We start from the raw sequence: 17,692 nt of genomic DNA on the forward strand, positions 1-17,692 counted from the left end.
TGACCTAAATCCATTCTATTAGGGAGGTCATGCGTTCCTTGATATGCTGAGAGGAGAAAAGGTCGTAATCATAGTTCTCATTAGCTTGTCCTAGGCTACCTAAACATGGCGATCCATCTATAAGCTTAGACTGACCTACTACCATAGAGAAGTAGTGTTTGTAGTAAGTCAAATATTTTAAAAATATACTTGGAAAAAATTATCAATAATTCAAATCACTATCATTCCTTTTTCTATTTCAAAAGATAGTCCTAGACCACCCGCATCTCTGGAAAGCTTTAACTTTCTCTAGTGAATGTTGATACCTTGAGCGACATCTCCGACCATAGTTCGGATATCATGTCTCCCAAGAATTTGCTTGAATCATCTGTAGTGGATATCTTGTCAAAGTTGATTTGCTGGAGCTGGTTGATTGGCTTGTTTATGGAATCTAAGCCATTATCTGCCAGCGGATGAGAACCGTAAGTCCAGAGCATTGGACTCTTGAGGTTAAAGTTATCCTGATTCACAAGATGAAGTCGTATGACAACTACTAGAGCAATATAGTTTATCCAAGTGTTATCTATTTGTTATTCAAGATACGTACATAAACTGATATTTATAGTCAAATAGACAGGTTCTAGAGCATAGTTATGACGATTTCTACATATTACAATTTATAGATTCCTCACCAATCTCCTTTCACTAGAACAGGAATATTCGCCAAGGAAAAGGAACGAGCACTGATGCTTCCTGACATTCCCAGTTCATGAATTTCTTCATGAGAGCTATGACTTTCTTTACTCATCTCGCATTCTTTTTCTATTTTACATTTGCCACAGTATATGCCACGGAGTACAGAGTCTGGATCCCAGTTACTGATATGATCATAACTTGAAGATCCCATAAAGATACCCTTATTGGTGCCATATTTGTCAATGGACACCGTACGAGATACTTATTCTTGGCAGAGCTAATAAACGCAATCAAGTCTGCTGTTGGAGCAGCTGGAGCTCCTACTGGTACGTCTTGAATTACTAATAATTTAGTTGCTGTCGCAATGCCCTTGGTGCATTCGACGGATTATGCGATGGAACAGTTGTTGGGCGATCACTTTTCCGCACTCCAACAAATCTGCACAAGTTGGTTATGAACCCATATATTCAGACACTTACGGACCCTAGCTCTGAATCTCCTGCCATGTGTGGTGAGTATTCCTTTTAGAAGACTATAGCCAATCTTATACTCTTGAAACTAGTTACAAGCTCACATTCTAGGCCTTTGCCGACCTCATCTGTTTCTACGTCAACCTCTACACGTGCCTCCACGAGCACTGCATCAGATATTCCAGTTGAATATTGGAGATATGACAATCTTGCGGTTGTACTATTCTCATCCGTGTATTAATCAAGATAAAGCAGATGGTGGTCTAGGCAGCCAGCTCAATTTTATGCATACATTTAGCTGGGTCTACAAATATCTGAGACCTTCTTCTCCTTCTATATTCACTTGCTGTGTTTATTTCAAAGATGCTAGTCTTCTGCTTACTTCCTTTCAGTGTGCTTTGTGATCAATAAGCTGTGTATGATATATTTACAGAAACAGGAGTACAATCCCGAGTCGGTTACAGTTATATTGATACAATGATTGTAACCAGGTACTACTGCTCCGCAGCACAGTTTCAAGAGGTCTTGTGGTCATGCTGCACTTGGTAAAACCTGGGAGTTAGGATGGATGCGAGTAGCAACGGTTCTATTCAACAAACTTCTACAAAGTTCTGAGTGGCAAGGTGCTGACAGATTAAACGTAGTGTTCAAGGGAGGCGTTACTAGACACATTATTGCTTTAACTAGTCATTAATGGTTGTGATAATCGTCACTAAACAAGTTTAATTCCACTTGAGCAGCAGCCTCACCAGTTATGAGTGTGCATTGGATACCAGTCTACTGTAGTCCAATCTGACTGGTTCACCTCAACATCCATTGTCGCCTGTCCAGGTCCAGGTATACCAGGGTAGCCCCCAAGCTCCGGCCCCAGAAGGTCCTGACCTTCCATGCTATAGAGCAAGCCATGGGTACCAAGGTTCATCGGCATAGTCATTAACAAATGGTCAATGTTCGTATTCAGTCTGCCCTTGAGTTGTCTTGGATCGCTTCCTTCTATGTCTGCTATCGTCTGCGCCACATGTTTAACGTTTAAGACGATCCCCGGTGGTTGTACTGGCTTGCTGATTTGTCTGAACACCGCTTCACGCGCCTCCCAGGCCTCGAGCACAATTTTGGCGAAGAAGTCAAAAAATGGGTTCACCTTTTGCATATCCTTGAAGCGAGCTTCGCAGTTATCGCTCATAATCCTCCAGATCCTGTCAGCATGCTCCAACGTAGGTCTCTTTCGCAAATCTTTCAGAATATAGATGTATGCGGGAAACGGGAAGTGAAAGTCTATAAGCCAACGGTACCCTTTCGTCAGAGGAGAGGTCATGAGCTTCGTATCGCACTCAATGATGCTCAAGGCATGTGAAATAGCGATGTCGCGCTGCTCGTCTGTTTGCTGCACGGATGCATATTTCAAATAATGTTCTAATAGGCGGTTCTTAGCAAGCTGGCCTCGCGTCGTCCAAATAGTCATGAAGTGAAGCGGGTTCTCTGGATTGCACGATCTGAGATATCTATCCTCTATCATCTTTTCGAAAGCCATCATTCTCTCTCTTTCCGGACCAGCGCCGTGCGGGCTATCCCTAGCGATAGCCTTCAAGGAGGGGTTGGTATAGTCGAGATGGAAAGCGCTGTGGCGTGTGAAGTCGCCCATTTGACTGCGTACGACAGTAAAAAGGGCCTCGGTGGGCTCATCGTGGCTTTGTGGCAAGACTGTCATTTCTGGCCGGATATCAAAGTCGTTCATGTTCAGGGGAGCCCTACAGTCCCAGGTGGGAATAAGCATTGTAGTCTTGTGATCTGACATTTCGGAGATACGATTGTCGAAATTAATTAGTGACCACCACAGCCGTCGGCGCATTTCACCCTCGAGAGCAGTACATCTGGCATTGGTTGCCTCGTTTTCTATACCCATACGTTGTGCGATACGGATAGCAATACCAAGCATTGAGGATACAGACCGCGGGTCTGTACAGGGTCTGACCGAGACCTGTGGCAATTAGAAGGGTATAGGCAAGATCGCCACTTGGTGCGCTTACCAGGTACAAATACAATGCTGTCAAGCACTCAACACTACTAGTACGCAAAACCCCACATTTCAGTAGAGCTTGTTGGCATGCGAACTGGTACCTTTTCAGAAGATCATCCCTCGGCGTCCTAAAATTGGCATGGCATTCGTCTTCGCCAAGGCTCAATATAGATACGCAATATATACTGAACATTAGTGCTTCGAATGTAGGACTAATATTTGCCACGTCGCCGGCAGCGTCAATAATGCGTGGTTGCAGCATAGGGGTGTGAGTGACTTTAAGCAAAGGGTCCACATTGTCCAAGTAGACCTGCCACAGCCGGAAGATCTGGACCTGACCTGGGTGCAGAGTAGAAATATCGACGTTTGTGCTACATGAACCAAAGAGAAGGTCTTGCTCGTGGCTTTGATATATTTGATCCCACGCCTTATTAACCACAGTCTCACGCACATCGTCCTGCGGGCGACTGCTATCGTTTCCGTCAGTGTCCTCATCATTATTATCCTCATCCCCAGAACCTAGGGACTATTACTACATTGTCAGTAAGACACAAACCCATTAGTGTTCATACTTATACCATTTGATTCATAAGATACCAGAAATTCCTGAAGGCGGTTAGTCCTCTGGGAATATATATCTCTAACATAAGTCTTACTTAGCCTCGTTTGAATATTCACACTTTACTGTTTTCTGCTCGTTTGACAGTTGATCCGTTCCCACAGTGAAGTCTGCTGTTTCGTCTAGGGCACTTGATCCTCTGGGATGCTCGCGTTGGCACGGCCCTTCTGCTGTAGATTTGTGCAATGGGTCGAATGGGATATTATTCTGACGAAGCAGGGCCTCGTAGCGCCGCAGACGCTCCAGCAGCTCTCGCTCGGGGAACCTGCGACGCCGCTGGCGCGCACCAGTGGCAGGAATGCATTGAACTCCAGCTCTGATGCAGTTGGCACACGGGAATTCGCGATCACACCTGACCTTGCGCTGCTGGCACAGCACGCAAGACAGGACTCGTGGCGGCCTCGTAGCGGATCGCGGGGCCACCGCCGCCGGAGAATAGACAGTCGTGGGGTCCTGCGTCGACATGATTTCTGGGGTGCTCAGCGGGCAACTAGGGGTCCCACTCTACTCCGTACTCAGGATCGATAACACTGTTAGAGGCGAAGAGATGTCGTGGCGGAGGTCTCGGACTATGGCTATTAGCCATCTGGAGCTTTTACAACGAACATTAGCTTGGGTGTTTCTATCCCCCGATGATCCCTCTCGGTCTTTACTAATGTCCGTGGCCGTCATGTGACCTGGTCGGCCTGGCAGTTTTATGTTATGGGGCTGACTCCTGAATCCGAAGATGTCCTTTGAGCTTAAGTCTGCATAGACAGACTTCTTCTAAAGATATGCGCTTTTTATGTATTCTTCACAACAAGTTGTTTTACCTGCTCGTCCGGAGACCCCACTTGACTGCCAAGCGCAACCCTAATCCTCCATGAGGTACAAAGTACGAATCACTCCAGACTAGTAGGTTCATTTTATGTGATAATACACGTTAGATGCATATCGAATTCATCGATTGAAGTTGAAAGGAGAAGATATAAAAAGGCAGAAATAAATGTGTAACACAGGTTCTCCGTCATAGCATCGATCTACCACATCAAAGATATATATATTTCTGCAAACTTGTAAGCCTTGATTTAATAGCACGGTCTAGGGAGTTCGCGCACCTATTAAACAGTGGTTAACAACATGCAGTAAGACAGGCACAAAAATCAAATGAGGGAGTTTGCTGATTTAGTAGCTATTCTAATTAGCCCAGCGAATGTTTTGACCTCCCCCCAGCGGTGAACCTGGGGGCGTATCATGCATGGTATCCATGATTTGCTCCCAATCACTTCTGGCATTTAAGTCACAGATCCACAGCTCTGTGTATCAACTATTAGAGTTGAAGCACGGGATTGACTCTAGTCCATGCAAGCAAGCCATCATTACCATCACATTCGACAATGAAAAACTCAATCTTCCGTCCTTTATCCATCCAGAAAAGATTTATATACCTAATACGGAGCCGTGTTTCTAAAGTGAATTAAACTACGCTAGCAAGTTTGGCTGTCAACCCGGCAAGGCCTTTACCATACGAATCGCTATATAGTCAGCCTCTTGTAGTTGATAGATCATTTTTCAAAAGAAAAAGCAAAATGAAGCTATACAAACTAGGGGGGTTTGACCCCTATTTAGGATTTTTGATGTTTTAATTTTTTGTATGTCTGCCTATCTATCCGCCTGCAGCCTACTCAGAATGCCTGGAAAGCACTATCCTTCAGGGGTCAGGATTCAAACAATTTCACTATTCAAGGCAAAGGTTGATATCGCTCCAATAGGGCTGCTTAGTGGCCTACCTCACTCAGCGATCTACTTTCGGGTTCGAGAGACCAAAGAGCATGGTTTTGATCCTACTAAGGGTCCTAGAATAGCTGATTTAACCAAGTAGGCAGTAGTTAGAACTATTTAGAAAGATAAAAATAGCCGAGAAGAAAACAATGAAAAGGTTGCCTTTGAAAATAGTATATCAACTGCCTCAGGGGGCTATACAACACTGGATTAAACGGCTGTCTAGGTATATTCAACAGATCATAGCCCGGGACCAGGGGAGCGAGTATAGAGGGGAACATACCAGCCACAATAATCGGGACTGGTAAGGTGCTCGGGTAAAGGGACAACTTTCTAAATACTAGGATCTAGATCGGGGAGCGCTTTTCTAAGCGCTTAAATAGCTTCGTTTTTGGTTGAAATGTCTATTTCTAATATTAACTAAGTGCTCCCCCTACTAAACTGTTTGGTAAAGGACCTTACCAGCTGATTGCCAAGCTTACACTAGCGTAGTTTGAATACTTTAGAAACATGGCTCCGTACACCTTTGTGGCAACGCAAAACGATATAAAGTGATCCTGCCTTTATGCGACTTTCAATGTTTGACTATTTTACCTGCACTAAGTGGGCTTTCCTAGCAAGCTATCAGTTGAAGTCTGGCGATGTTCAATGATACATTGTCTCTTATAATAGACTAAGTATGCATGTGTGCATATCGCACTTTTATATGTCTATGCAAAAAAAAAAAAATAAAATTTTAAGAATACTACCAGTTACTTGAATAGTATCAATCGCTTGTGCTGACTAAGAATCAGGGCGGAATTAAACGGAGTCAGGCATGATTGGCTTTTTGCCTCGTATTCATATTTCGTGAACAGTGTCCGACATGGTTATCACTGATATCTATCTCAAGATTCCTAAAAATGGGAGTGCCTCGCAGTAATGGTTGCTTGCTCTGTGTGCAGCGTCGTATAAAGGTCGGTGTTCCCATACTGTAGAGCCGTCGCTGCCTTGATGACTGATACTGGGGCTACAGTGCGACGAGGGGCTCCCTGGATGCGCGAGATGCGCGAAATACGGGAGACCCTGCCCCGGATACGACCGAGGCTTCAAGTTTGTCGCGGGGAGGCCGTATCGCTCTAAACGGCTTCCGGGGTCGAAAACAGCGGTGGATGACACGCATCTCGTAGAGTGGAGTTCAGGAAAGGCCAGCCGGGCTATGCAGCAATCTCCAGCTCGGAGGGCCAGTTCGTTGTGGTTGAAGTCTACAGACACGAATGTAATGCAGAGTCTTCATATCTTAATCGGCGATGTCTCCCACCCATTTCCTGCCTCCTCAACCTATACAACCGCTCGCTGGTTTACCTTTCTTCCTACCATATATGGAAGGAATGCAGCCCTGGATTCTTCCATCAGATGTTTTGTTGCACATCATATCGGCATGATGACGGAAAATACGCAAGCTGTCATGTATGCCAGGTCCACATATGTGGAAGCTCTGAACAGGCTCCAGCGATCTCTATACAACCCGAGGGAAAGTCTTTCATCTGAGATCCTATGTGCCGTTCTGCTTCAATGCTTTTATGAAGTGAGTTGCCCATCACCCAGCTCTGCAACTGGTCTAATACTGTTAAGCTCTTCGCCAATGCACATGACTCGACATCCTGGATTAAACACGCCAAGGGGTTGAGTCAGCTTGTTAGGTTTAGAGGCTGTGATAGGTACCAGACTGAGTTCGATCATACCTTACTCAAGGCCTCCCGTGGTTTGATTGTACGACCCATCCGCTATTTAAGTATTATCGTCATACAAACTGCCTACTGACTAATGAAAGATCATGCACTCTTTATTTTCAAAAGAGAAATGCTTTCTCGCCTCTAGCGACTGGCAAGATGTGATGAAGCAGCAGTTCGACTCTACCTTGCCCGCCATTTTCTACGCCCAGGTAGAAGAGCTCTTTTCTCTCTACACCACCATCCCGTGCTTCATCCACCAGTTCTTCGAGCTCAGACAGGCTGACCCAGCACACGAAACGACGCAGTTAAAGGCATCTAAGCTTCTAAACGAGGCCCTCGACATGCAAACCAAATTGATCACTTGGTATGATAGCTTCAGTCATACAGCACCTCTTCCAACTGAATGCCTCTCATCGATGGGCGATACCTTGTATCCAATAGTGTACTCATTCACCGATGTCGATACCGCAACAATATTCACCGCGTATTATTCATTTATGGTGATTATTCATGCAATTCTAGGGGCATGTCGCTACCCCGGCGAACATACGGCTATGGTTGCATATTACCGGGACCAGATCTGCATGTCCGTTGAATTTAACGCTCAAGGCATTTTGGGCCCCTCTCGACTGGGTTTTCCCTTACTTGTGGTTAATGAGTTTGCGGACCCTCCGACGAAGCTGTGGGTTCAGGGTTGGTTACAACGACTTTCCAAGACTTATAAAGTTATGTTGCCACAGAATTATGAACGGTGAATATCCACCACAGCTAATTTTGTTTATTTTGTCACAACATCAAACATCATATTCACATCCTCATGGCATAAAGTAAATAATGACACCAAGCGACTCTGCCAATAATCAACAATCTATGCGCGAGCCTCTTCAACGTCACTGTGAACTGCTCCCCGAATCGGTTCTGCCATTGCACGCGCCGATAACAAAATAATCATAATCATAATCTCCATCAATAGTCCCATCCCAACCATAATACCCCCATCACCATTAGCAGGGTCGAACCTTCGCGGCCCATACTGCGCCAGCAACATATAAGCGATCCTAACAACAAAGAAAGGAAGCGCTGCTAGAACCAACAGAACGCAGCGGTGACCAGCTCTGGGAAGAACAGAGCGATAGGCCGCAGCTAACCAGCTAAACAGACCACACCCGAACGCGAAGATGAGCACGAGCAGCACAGATCCAACCACTTTACATGCATAGACGGCGGCACTCTCTCCCACCACGATCAGGACTATGCCAAAGAACACAGGGAATCGGAAGAGATGAAGTAAAAATCGGATGGTCTTGGGATATCTCGAATTTCTAGGGCCGGTTCTACCTGTTTGTCCACTATTCCAGCCCATACGTTAAACTCCAAGATGGAAATGTAAAGTTAAATGGACGAGACAAACCTTCTCAGCATAACGAGGCTGACTTCAAACAACAACGGGGAAAGGCCAATGCCGTGCAGGATTGCTTCTGTCATAACTACTTTCTTGTCGTTGGAGCCTGAGAGCACCATTGCGGACCCAGCGATTCGAACTAGCATAACAAAGTCAACGCAGTGCAACATGATCATCAGCAGGAGGTCACTAACGTTGCGCCACTAATCCGACCAAGCCATACCACGAGTAGAAAATACAGCGAGGCACAGATTTCTGCTTGCTATGATGCCAGTATTTCCACTCCTGCATGAACCGGGTGGTACATTGGATGATTTGGATGAGCGAGAAGATGACCACCTCAGCGATGGCAATGTGGCGTTTCTCTGGAGAAAAGGCGAGGAGTGACATACTCCAAGGGTCGTTCTATACTCTGTCTAAAAGAGTTTCGAGAGATATGGCACTTATTGAGTGAGTGAGTGAGTGAGTGAGTGTGTGTGTATAGAGAGAGAAATACAAAATATTTGTATAGTGATAGGGTGTTGGAGATTGAGCCACAACAATGGGTAATTGAGATCATTTTAGACATGCTCTCAGACACCCTTTTATATCCACATCTGTCCCCTTTCTCAGCCTCTGCTGAACCAGAGAGAAGAAGATATAGATGTGAGGCGCAGTGGAGACCTCGCGACAGCTGACCCATTCGGGCTTAGCGTCTACTCAGCTGAGGAGCCAATCAGCGTCCGCAGACTATACAAGCGCCTCCAAGGTTCTTCGTATTGGGATCCATGATGTTGCATTTTTGCTCGTTTGCCGTTCACTTCCCCTCTGCTTTAAGTAAGACAAAGAAGAGAGATCCTGTTTCTTTCTTCAAACGGGGTGGTCAAAAGCCTGCGATTGATGCACTGGTTAGGTTGCAGGAGAGGGAAGTTGCTAAATCTTTGGTGTGATATCGGCCTATTTCAATCCTTGTAACATTTGGCGTCATCAGATGCGAGGGCTGTATAAGAATCCTTAAGCCGTTGTCTGTTCCTTTTCTTACGGTGCATATCGTGGCCAAAACATGGTCTATTTGATAGTCTATCGCCTCACAGGTATTCCTCGAGGTCTGTTCTCTTCCTCTAATGATAGGCATACGTGCAGCCACAAGGATTGCCCCACCATCGCTGACAAGCGAGCTGCATGGCCATTCAATTAACCCCCACAATCTATCTGTAAAGCCACTTACCACTCATGGCGTTAGCGGCCTTGTCATGTCATCGTCAAATTCCCTTGTCAAGTATATGCAGACGTGGTTAATTAATAGTGACTCAGCATTCAATGTGGACGACGAATGGCTGTTGGAAACACTGGTATTGGCTACTAGGAAGATCAGTGATGCAGTAGCGCAAGTAATAGGGTCCAAAGGATGCTATGCAACGGTGCAGGAAGAGCCAATCGCGATTGTGCAGGTAGCAGAACTACTTGGAGGGACGTGATTTGCAATCCGAACTGGTTTGATGTCTTGTAATACTATAAGAGTCATAAGATTGGGAGACACCATAACACACAAATTCTGCCCGGATTGGTTGCTGAGTCGAGAAGCTCAGCCTGAGCACAACAACCCCACGGTTACAAGGCGACGAGTATCAAGAAGTCAGATCTTGGTTAGGTCTGCTCGAAAAACCTCAGCCCGTGGTTCGAAATCACTATTTGAAAGTCTGATTCGATATGGTTTGATCCAAGCAGTCACCTGATCAGGCCTGGATCCTGCGTGTCTTCTTCAGCCTTACTCTTTAAGCTCGCTAATGCGGTGACGTCCAAAGCTGTGACAACTGAAGAAGTAAAATCATTGTCTACATGATAATGAGTTGCTGAAGTACTTGAGGTACTCCGTCTATTTGGTTTTTTTTTTTTTTTTTTTTCGTGTCATGATTGGCTGTCAGGTACCTACATAGTGGCTGAGCATGCAGATCTTCGATCAAATCCGAGTCGCCTACGAGGCTGAAGAGTTCATAAATAAATTGTGTTCACCACTTTCCTCAAACTTCACATATGCCACTCGAAGCTGATCACAATCAGTTTGTCCTGCGTAAGCTATGGGTCATAGTCAGTTGTTCGACAGGTATCATGCACACCCGTTTGTTCAGAAACTCCGGAGCAGGATGGGCAGAAGCTGCAAAACTTGTCAAGAGATTTTCTTGACTGAAAAAGCCATTAAACAATCAGCGAAGCTCACAGGGTGCGTCCTGTGCAGCATTCTGCAACAAGTCTCCTGTTCTGTCCGCGCTTTAAAGGGATGCTCTTGCAACCCTGAGGGTTCTTCTGACCCCGTGTGGCTTCGACTTGACAAGTTCGTCACGTGGGGCTGCAACTTTTGTGAGTTAAGTCTCATGCTACAGTTATACACCTTATATGGTATGGTTCCCATTGTCCCAGTAGTTTTCTGTGACCAACCAATGTTCAGAAGAACACCCTCCCGAGTTTGACAGATTCCGTAAGTTGGGGTGGATTGATGTGGGACGGCATGTAATGGAAAGCACACCAACCGACGCTGCAATGTCCGACATATCTCAATGGCTAGGCACCTGCACCAAGCAACACCCCAAGTGCCGTCTTGCGGACAAAACTCCGCTACCTTCACGAGTGCTTGAGATTGATGAGAGTCCTGACCATTCTCTGAAGCTAAGACTATACAGACCAGCCCCTAACGAAATGGGACGGTATATTTGCCTCAGTTACTGCTGGGGGGCAGAGGGAAGTCCGGTTCAATTAACGAAGACAACACTGTCGCCATTCCAACATAATATCAATGGAGAGACACTTCCCCTCACTTTTCAACATGCTATCCATGTCACGAGAAAATTGGGTGTGAAGTATTTGTGGATCGACTCATTATGTATTGTACAGGACGACAGTAACGACTGGAGCGAGCAGTGTCCACTTATGGCAGAAATATATCACAACGCCTACATCACCCTAGCAGCCAGTGGTGCATCCAATCCCCGAGCGGGTCTGTACTTTACATCCGACGATGAATGGGACCGTGGACGGGAAATTCTGAGTACTAACGGCCGCCACTCATTTCGCGCCTTTGCTCGTACCGCTGTGGCTGACATGAACTCGACATGGGATCGCGAGCCCCTTTTCAAGCGAGCATGGGCTTATCAAGAACGCATGCTATCGCGGCGCATCCTTTATTTCACTCGACGGGAGATATTGTGGGAATGTAATGAACAGGCTGCATGCCAATGCCTTCACCTGCAAGAAAAAATGAGCCTCAAAGTTACATTCGCCAATTCTACTGATGTGAGGGACTTCACCTTCCGCTGGACTGAGATTGTGGCAGAGTACAGTAGACGCGAGCTATCCCACACAACCGATAAACTACCCGCGTTAGCGGGAATTGCCAAAACTATGCACTCATTGAGGGCCAATGATGCTTATATAGCGGGCTTGTGGCGAAACACCCTTTGCCTAGACCTATTGTGGCACGGTATACAAAAGTCGAAACAGGCGACTTGGCAGGCACCCTCGTGGTCTTGGGCGTCGACCAATTGTGAAGTCACTTTCTGGATATATGAACAAAACGTACAAGGATTTTGCCCGGCGCTCTCTTATGTAACGCACAATTGCATGCCACTTCATCCGACTGATGAGGGCTGTTTTGGTGGGCTCAGATCAGCGTCCCTGACAGTCCAAGGAAAGCTGATTCCGGCTATTGGGAAATACCCTGGGAATTCGCTTACCATTGGCAAAACTCATAAGCATGGTTCCGTGTTAAGAGATGTTCTTTTCTGGTCAGGGTCTACAACAGAAGAATTCCCTGTCTACATTCTTCACGTCGGCGACATGTGTGATGGTGGGCATAGGACTCAAAGCTTCTATCTTTACCTACGGCAAGTCGATGTGAAATTACAAACCTATGAGCGAGTGGGATTGTTTTATGAAGATGAAAGACCCAGTAGGTACGAAAGGTTATGGCGAACCATCGGAACAACAAGAGTAACTCTGGTTTGAGTTTAATGATTTTATGAGCATATTTGACGTACCCCGGAAGGCATGATCATATCGCTGAAGGAGGCAAACAGTCAATCCCAGAAGAATAAAATATAGTTCGTGTTGGAGATCAAATAAAATGGGTTGAAATACCGAGACAGATTACGGGATACCGTCTATGGCCCTAAGTCACTGTCATTGAGCACCTATCAGGTATTATTATAAGTTCTCGAATGAGTACACAATGCCACGGGGTGATACTCATGAAAGTCTCTAGAAATAATCGTCTCAGTTGTACACGTCAGGGTGAATCATTTTGCGATCCATTTTTCGCTCAATGCCAGTCATGTCGAGATCGGCGAGAATAGCAATACAGACTACGTATATACAGGGTTATAGAGCGTACCGGTCTGTTCCAGTTTGGATATCAGATATCAAAGTTGTACCAACAATGCACAAGTTCAATATGGTTAGCCGCGCTTAATCAACTACCATGCTTTCCAGCAGTAAGGCCCCAATTATGAAATATTCGTCTTGGTCAGCCGCCCGGAATCTTGCATGGATAGCATCATGGTTTTGCTGGTTCTCGAAGGCTCAAGGTTGGAGCACTCTGTGGACAAAGGTCAATTGTCCTGTGCTCTAAAAAGGGAACAAAATGGCACAAGGTTGTCATTGCCAAAGACCTAAGACAAAGATTGTGAGTCCATTAGAAAAGGCATGGACTGTTCCCCAATACAACAGCAAGTAGGCGTATAAAAAACGCATTCACTCATGCATGGCACATTTAGTCTCTAACACATTAGCAAATAAACCCAGCTTGAGACTTTATCATTTTTCCGGCGGTCTTCTACTCATGCCCCAGTGCTTATAGCACTATTTGCTAGATCTACATATATTGCCATAGCTCGTTCAAATTATATCCCATGGTCACTCTCGCACGTGTTCCACCAGAGCTTCTCTACCATATAGCAGAGTATCTTCACCCTAAGGATCTAATGTCGTTATTATTTACATTTCCGGAGATTGCAAATCTGTTGACATATCAACACTTGTCTGTGGCCGATATACATCAACGAACAGTTTTGCACTCGCTCGCAGATCCAAAAGTCGAACCGGAGGACACGAAACTCAGGGACAAGGTAGTCAAACGTCTTATACAAAATCGAGCTATTCCCGTCAATATTCGTGACAAATATGGCTACACCCCATTGTGGATCGCAGCTGATCGGGGATATGAAGAGATGGTAAAGTTGCTCCCAGAGAGAAGCGACCTGGAACCAGATATACCGAGCATACAGGGGGTAACTCCACTTGGACACGTTGCTAGCCAGGAAAATCAAGCCATCGTCAAACGACTATTGGCACATGGTGGTGTTGATCCCATTTGTGAATATAGTCCTGACAGGAAGCAGGTAGGAGTAACTCCGCTTGCAACGGCAGCCATAACTGGACGTGCAGCTATGGTAAAGTTGATGATAGAACATGTCCCCAAAGAGCAATTGGAACCTGCTGCCGCCATGGCTTTCAGATATACCGCAAACTTCGGGTGTAAGGATGTTATGGAAGTTCTAATTAACAGTGTTGGGAATGTCAATTTCCAAATCGAAAACGGACAGAGCTTGTTGATGTACACATACTCTAGAGGCTACGGGGATATTGCGAAACAGCTGTTGACGAAGGATGGTATTGACGCAGGTTGTGAAGACAATAATGGTAAAACATTTCTGGGTATTGCCGTGGGTCGAGGAAATACCGAAATGGTGAAGCACCTCGTAGCTCGAGGGGATGTGAAGACTGTTCTCAAAGCGTAACGACAGTTAGATCAACCTAATACTGTGTACGTGAGATGTATTTCATCCTCCTAGGTATAGGTGTAGGAAGCTGAGTGTATCAGAAAGATGGAAAACCTTGTCCATCTAGAATTAATATGATAGTAAAACTATACAAAGGACCCCGAAGCATCACACAAGGCTTTCTCGAAACAAAGGATCTCGGCGGTTTAGTCGGACGAGTATTCACTGTTTGCTAACTACTATATAATCCCATGTGTTCGTTGAGGATCTTTAATCACTTATTTGCTCTCTTCTCGCATTGCACATCTTCAGCCTCACATTTATGATACATCGAAACTGCCCATCTCACCTACATACAAGCTACTCCTCTAGATCTACCGATCATGTACTCCCCATATACCTCTGCTCACATTCGCAGGCCTTCAATGTGTACTTTCGAGAGAGTTCCGGTCGAGGTTATCCTTCTCTTACTGGAATACTTGCCGCCCAAAAGACCAGTTACCATACTTACAGGTCTTTCCTACTGTCATCAACTTACTAACGCCTCGATATGTTGCCAGCACAGATGAATGCGGAAGGACGATGCTACACCTACTCGCGTGGAAACCAAGCGAGCTACTCACGAGACTTATATTACAAAATATGTGCTTATCAATCGAGAAAGAGGATAGATGCGGCGGTACACCACTGGTGAGCGCAATTTATAGTGGGTATGAACTTATGGCTCAACTACTACTAGAAAGGGATGCAAACATGAACCTGCCCAATCATCCGTCACCTCTCATTACGGCCGTTGGAGTTGGACGTCCATCCATCGTTAAGCTCTTACTGGACCACCCTGGCGTTGATATTGCCGCCGAATTTGCCAGTGAGCTGACGCCATTTAAAACAGCTGTTGAGTGTTGGCAGGTAACAATGGTGAAATTACTGTTTGAGGCGAGCCAAACGAGGGACTTTGCAAATATCGCTTTGGAACGGCTCCTGGCTGAGGACGTCCGGCACGTTGTAAGGGACGGGCATGAAGACGTGATCCGCGTGCTAATAGATGCTATGGACAATATCAATCACGGAGATGATGATCGCCTAATTGCCCTACACTACGCGTGCCGGACCGGACGAGTTGAGCTTGTGGAGTTGATATTGGCAAGGAAGGATGTCAAGCCAGGATCCGAAGATCCTTCAGGCCGAACGATAGAAAGCGACGCAAACGAAGAAGGATGTGCTGAGTGTGTCAGGTCTCTGATGATTTAATCGGGCATTGAAACTCTCTTCAAGAAAACGTTGCATGGCTGAATACCACCGTCAGAGGCCGCTATGGAAGCCTCCGCAGGATCAAAGAGCTACTGTTGGGCAACCTCCAACATAATCTGAATCCCGGTCCTCTGGTCCATCAGATAAAGGTCCCAAGAGGAGAAGAAATGACTTCGGGCATAGATACAATACCACACTTGGATGATTGTTCGTTACTGTACCATCAGATTTTGCCCTTCCATGACTGTTCTCGATTGCTATTCCGATTCTATGCAGTTCCAATAACCGAGGTACCATTGGTTTAGCCCTTTTCTAAAAACATGTGTAAGAATCATATTCAAGTCCAGTTTCCTAGTTCATGCACGTAGTGAGTGACTCATTCATAGAGCTGTATAAACTTGGAAGTCCATCGTCATCAGCCTAAATATGATTGGCCCACTGCAACCCGTGACCGACCAACCCCAAAGTAGTAGTTCCTCGCCTGAGGCCACCAACCATCGCGAACTCCTCCACATCGACTTTCTCCGCCGGTTCTGGCCGGTCTACTCTAGTCGCCTTCGCATTTCCCTTTCATGTCGCTGTCGTGACTTCCAATTCCGGCCCTACCTCCCTTACCTCTACTCCTCTCTCACACTCTTTTCCCCACCATGTTCCGTCCCGCCTCTAGAGCCCTCCTCCGTGCGCCGGCCGTCGCCCGTGGCCCGGCAAGCAGACGATTGATAAGCACCGCTCCCGCCGAGTCCAAATCGAGGAGCTGGAAGAACACCGCTGTACGACTGGGATTGGCCGCTGGCGCAATCTACTACTATAACACGAGCAATGTGTTCGCGGAGAACCCATCCTGTACGTTAAATCTACCAGGAAATTCCCGGGGCTCAACAGCCTCTACTCGCTCCTCCGAGTCCTATACAACAATTTTTTCTCCAATCAATCAACATCGCAACTAACAACAACCCCAGTCTCCCTGAACTCCCAGCTTAAGAAAAACTCCGCCGAAGAACCCCTCCCCACCCTCGACTCCATCAAGCCCAGGATCCGCGAAGAAAGGGAATCCGCCGCCCCCAAGCCCAATGCCGAACAAGCCCCAGCACAAGAGCTCTCCCTCGGCGAGGGCGCCGTGAAGTCGCCCCAGGAGCTCGAAGAGGAGGCCGGCCAAGAAGCCGCCTTCAACCCCGAGACTGGCGAGATCAACTGGGACTGCCCCTGCCTGGGTGGAATGGCTCATGGCCCTTGCGGAGAGGAGTTCAAGGCTGCGTTCAGCTGCTTCGTGTACTCTGAGGAGGAGCCCAAGGGCATGGACTGCATTGAGAAGTTCAAGTGCGTTTGAAACCCGGACCTGGATATCTATTTGGTGTAATCTTTTTCTCATTGAGGAGGATTGTGGAGCTAACGTTGGGTTATTATCACAGGGGCATGCAAGATTGTTTCCGCAAGTACCCCGAGGTTTACGGCGCTGAGCTCGAGGACGATGAGGAGGGTGCTCCTGCTCCTGCTCCCGCTCCCGAGAGTGAGGCCCAGAACGCTGCGCCTCTAGCCACCGAGATTGATGCGGCTTCGCACCCCGAGGAGAAGCGTGCCCGCGCGAAGGAGATTGCTGCTGAGGTGAAGTCAGAGCTTTCCCAGAAGGGCGAGCTCCCCGAGAGCGATGAATTGCTTCCCAAGGCTTGGCACGACACGGAAAGCAAGAACGAGACCCAGTCCGAGAAATAAAGCATTTCACAATTCACATGTGTGTGTGTGTGTGTGTTGAAAACGCGTGGCTTGAACCAACGGAACAGAGTCGGATCTTTTAGTTATCTCGGTTGATAAATGTTAAAAGTTTCAGGAAGCTAGATCTGAACTGCTCTGGGTCCGCGAGGAATATTTTGGGATCGGTTGGGGGCCGTGTGTATTCTTCTGTACTATATACCCTTCCACCCTCCCCATTTTGTTTCTCTTTCGCGTCTATCTATAAAGCTATCTCATGTCATCTCTCTTCTATTGTTCTTCCCTATGTTGTCCTCCTTTTTCTTTTTGCGTGTGAAGTCTCAGC

The 17,692-nt window shown here is 46.5% G+C and overlaps 7 protein-coding genes across 7 annotated transcripts; 5 read left to right on the forward strand and 2 right to left on the reverse strand.

The window, feature by feature from the left end:
* Nucleotides 1–1,890: 1,890 nt before the first annotated feature.
* Nucleotides 1,891–4,246, reverse strand: BDV27DRAFT_157523 (uncharacterized protein; the record flags this gene model as incomplete). The annotated part of the gene is made up of 4 exons (XM_032072524.1): nt 1,891–3,123; nt 3,173–3,688; nt 3,741–3,768; nt 3,819–4,246. The coding sequence occupies 4 exons, from the start codon at nt 4,244–4,246 to the stop codon at nt 1,891–1,893; spliced, it is 2,205 nt and encodes a 734-aa protein (XP_031927842.1).
* Nucleotides 4,247–6,444: 2,198 nt separating this feature from the next.
* On the forward strand, nt 6,445–8,041 carry BDV27DRAFT_172126 (Zn(II)2Cys6 transcription factor; the record flags this gene model as incomplete). Its single annotated transcript, XM_032075771.1, has 4 exons — nt 6,445–6,498; nt 6,558–7,109; nt 7,157–7,294; nt 7,356–8,041. The coding sequence occupies 4 exons, from the start codon at nt 6,445–6,447 to the stop codon at nt 8,010–8,012; spliced, it is 1,401 nt and encodes a 466-aa protein (XP_031927843.1). The 3' UTR covers nt 8,013–8,041.
* Nucleotides 8,042–8,125: 84 nt separating this feature from the next.
* On the reverse strand, nt 8,126–9,270 carry BDV27DRAFT_172128 (uncharacterized protein; the record flags this gene model as incomplete). Its single annotated transcript, XM_032075772.1, has 3 exons — nt 8,854–9,270; nt 8,669–8,798; nt 8,126–8,606 (listed from the first exon to the last, which is right to left on the reverse strand). The coding sequence occupies exons 1-3, from the start codon at nt 9,047–9,049 to the stop codon at nt 8,126–8,128; spliced, it is 807 nt and encodes a 268-aa protein (XP_031927844.1). The 5' UTR covers nt 9,050–9,270.
* Nucleotides 9,271–11,176: 1,906 nt separating this feature from the next.
* On the forward strand, nt 11,177–12,637 carry BDV27DRAFT_157526 (HET domain-containing protein; the record flags this gene model as incomplete). The annotated part of the gene is made up of 1 exon (XM_032072525.1): nt 11,177–12,637. One exon carries the CDS (start codon nt 11,177–11,179, stop codon nt 12,635–12,637), a length of 1,461 nt encoding a protein of 486 aa, XP_031927845.1.
* Nucleotides 12,638–13,539: 902 nt separating this feature from the next.
* Nucleotides 13,540–14,427, forward strand: BDV27DRAFT_172130 (ankyrin repeat-containing domain protein; the record flags this gene model as incomplete). Its single annotated transcript, XM_032075774.1, has 1 exon — nt 13,540–14,427. One exon carries the CDS (start codon nt 13,540–13,542, stop codon nt 14,425–14,427), a length of 888 nt encoding a protein of 295 aa, XP_031927846.1.
* A 722-nt stretch (nt 14,428–15,149) lies between these two features.
* BDV27DRAFT_127949 (ankyrin repeat domain-containing protein) lies at nt 15,150–16,012 on the forward strand. The gene has a single exon (XM_032066875.1). It carries the CDS (start codon nt 15,163–15,165, stop codon nt 15,658–15,660), a length of 498 nt encoding a protein of 165 aa, XP_031927847.1. The 5' UTR covers nt 15,150–15,162; the 3' UTR covers nt 15,661–16,012.
* Nucleotides 16,013–16,195: 183 nt separating this feature from the next.
* BDV27DRAFT_110996 (coiled-coil-helix-coiled-coil-helix domain-containing protein) lies at nt 16,196–17,511 on the forward strand. Its single transcript, XM_032064530.1, has 3 exons — nt 16,196–16,503; nt 16,620–16,977; nt 17,070–17,511. Exons 1-3 carry the CDS (start codon nt 16,308–16,310, stop codon nt 17,368–17,370), a joined length of 855 nt encoding a protein of 284 aa, XP_031927848.1. The 5' UTR covers nt 16,196–16,307; the 3' UTR covers nt 17,371–17,511.
* The last annotated feature ends 181 nt before the right edge of the window (nt 17,512–17,692 follow it).

Source organism: Aspergillus caelatus (assembly GCF_009193585.1).
Source record: "Aspergillus caelatus strain CBS 763.97 unplaced genomic scaffold BDV27scaffold_82, whole genome shotgun sequence".
Lineage (NCBI taxonomy): Eukaryota > Fungi > Ascomycota > Eurotiomycetes > Eurotiales > Aspergillaceae > Aspergillus > Aspergillus caelatus.

Coding starts and splice junctions, on each gene's coding strand:
- BDV27DRAFT_127949 (XM_032066875.1), top strand. CDS start 15,163: ATGAACCTGCCCAATCATCCGTCACCTCTCATTACGGCCGTTGGAGTT.
- BDV27DRAFT_110996 (XM_032064530.1), top strand. CDS start 16,308: ATGTTCCGTCCCGCCTCTAGAGCCCTCCTCCGTGCGCCGGCCGTCGCC. Junction 16,504..16,619: donor GTTCGCGGAGAACCCATCCT/GTACGTTAAATC, acceptor CAACAACCCCAG/TCTCCCTGAACTCCCAGCTT. Junction 16,978..17,069: donor GACTGCATTGAGAAGTTCAA/GTGCGTTTGAAA, acceptor TTATTATCACAG/GGGCATGCAAGATTGTTTCC.